The following is a 2,027-nucleotide window of genomic DNA, read 5'->3' as shown; positions in this document are numbered from 1 at the left end:
ATGTAAGAGGAACGAGATCTTAGAAGCAAAAAGGTACACACGATTCATGCAATAAAAACACGAGTTAAGAAGTTCAATGACAAAAGAATGAATGAAACAGTTTCTGGAATGGTCAACCTAACAAATACGAAAAATTTTAACCAACCTTTGCAGGGTCTGCCACAAAAATCCTTGAGATCAGTTGGTGGCATTCTGGAGATATGTCAACATATTCTGGAATTGAATACTGAACATTCAAGATTCGCTGCAAAAAAAAAAAAAATCTTGTACTTTGATAAGCAATCGAAACAAGATAATAAACGAAGTCAGGGCAGGCTTAACAGTACCTGTATCGTCCTACGGAAGTTTTCGGGTTCCTGAGGGTCCTCAAACGGGTAAGCACCCACCAACATAACGTATAATGTTACACCGCAAAACCAAACATCTGCAATCTGAACGAGTATTGGCACAGGAGAGAAGTTAGTACGGTGGTGAATACTGTATTATACGTTCTTCAGTATTTATAAGAATAAAAAAGAGAGTTTATCAATAGATTATTCATACATATGATATAGTTGACAACAGGAATTAGAAAAACCCAAAATGTGACAGAAAGACATAAAATAAGTACATATCTCGAGAGGATATCTCAACTTTTACTCCAATACTAATGATAAATGATAAGCTTATAATACACTCATCTCAGGCTCATTGAAGATCATGTCGGGAGCTGAGGCAAAAGAAGCGAATAATATTTTTTTTAGCTTTTAGACATTTTCAGCTATGAGTGAGCTGAGCTAATTAAGCAAATAAGTACAAGTACTTCAAGCTTCATTTTATAATGTCCATAGGCCACGTTATGATTACAAGTCAAGCTTGAACAATCTAGCTTCGCTCAAGCAGGCTCTTTAAGCCTTTGCCCTCCCATATCGGCTACACATTTTGTCTTTGAAATCGTACGCTCCCCTTTCTTTGTGCATGCACATGCACCTATTATTATCGTCTTATACTACAATCTCTCATCCTCATCAGACATATTCACCGCATACCTTTTCTCTTTGTTGGATAATCGTCTCAAAGATCTCCATGCAAAATGTAAATGTTTTTCTATCTTGATTCCCTTTCCAAATATCTACTTAAGAGGCGCCAACTTTCTTAAGTAAAAATGAGGGGAAAACTAGTGGCTGCCTGAAAATACCAAATCTAATCGACAGACTGAGAGCTCTTTCTATTTTTATTATCGGTAAATGTAAATATATAGATAAAAAATGTACCATGTACGAATTCACCTGGCATACCCGGGCGAGACAATGTCCATAATCAAATACAAGTACACCGGGCATACCCGGGCAAATCAATGTCCATAAACATAAACAACTACTCCGGGCATACCCGGGCAAAGACAGTAGAAAGCTACTACAAAAAAAATCAGAGCTCCATGGCCAAGGATTCATAAAGAATCAAGACATCCGGATACAAAGTAAACATGACTTTATATACGTGTGTCTTGATCCTTCTCACAATGGAATCCAAGTCATATGAGAGGTCTTCAAATAATTTCCTATTTCTCGTCAGCCAAATATAGTACACTTTGGTAGCAAGAGCAACTCTCTTTGCCTTGCTAAGCCACGAAGTCCCCCGAGCCTCCTTTTTCAACCATTTAAGAGCCATAGCAAGTGTCGTCATTGATCTTGTGATGCCAAGCCATCTCCTAATACTCCCCCATAATGAAGATGTGAAAGAGCACTTGAAGAAAAGATGCTCACAAGTCTCTTCAAAACCTCCACAAAAGATACACTTACGATCGATGTCCAAGTAGAGCAATTTATCTTTGGTTAGGAGCTTTGATTGTGCCCCTAACCAAAGCATAAAAGCATGCTTCGGAGTGATGCACGGTTTCCAAACTTCGGCTCCCCAAGGCTTGAAAGTTCCCTTAGGCCTAAAGAAATTATAGGCAATTTTTGTATCCTCCACGAAAAGTAAGAAATTCCGAGTATTTTGACCAATTCCTTTCTTCCATCAACATTTTCACCTGCATCTTGTCAACC

The 2,027-nt window shown here is 38.2% G+C and overlaps 1 protein-coding gene across 1 annotated transcript; it reads right to left on the bottom strand.

Moving 5' to 3' along the window:
- Positions 1 to 1,407: 1,407 nt before the first annotated feature.
- Positions 1,408 to 1,835, bottom strand: LOC111376355 (the record flags this gene model as incomplete). The annotated part of the gene is made up of 1 exon (XM_022999312.1): positions 1,408 to 1,835. A coding segment is annotated over one exon (428 nt), but the record flags the coding sequence as incomplete, so codon positions are not given.
- Positions 1,836 to 2,027: the final 192 nt, after the last annotated feature.

The sequence above is a fragment of the Olea europaea genome, unplaced genomic scaffold (genome assembly GCF_002742605.1).
Source record: "Olea europaea var. sylvestris unplaced genomic scaffold, O_europaea_v1 scaffold14941, whole genome shotgun sequence".
Classification (NCBI taxonomy): Eukaryota; Viridiplantae; Streptophyta; class Magnoliopsida; order Lamiales; family Oleaceae; genus Olea; species Olea europaea.
Note: the sequence above shows the minus strand (reverse complement) of the source record. Positions and strands in the feature narration are given on the sequence as shown.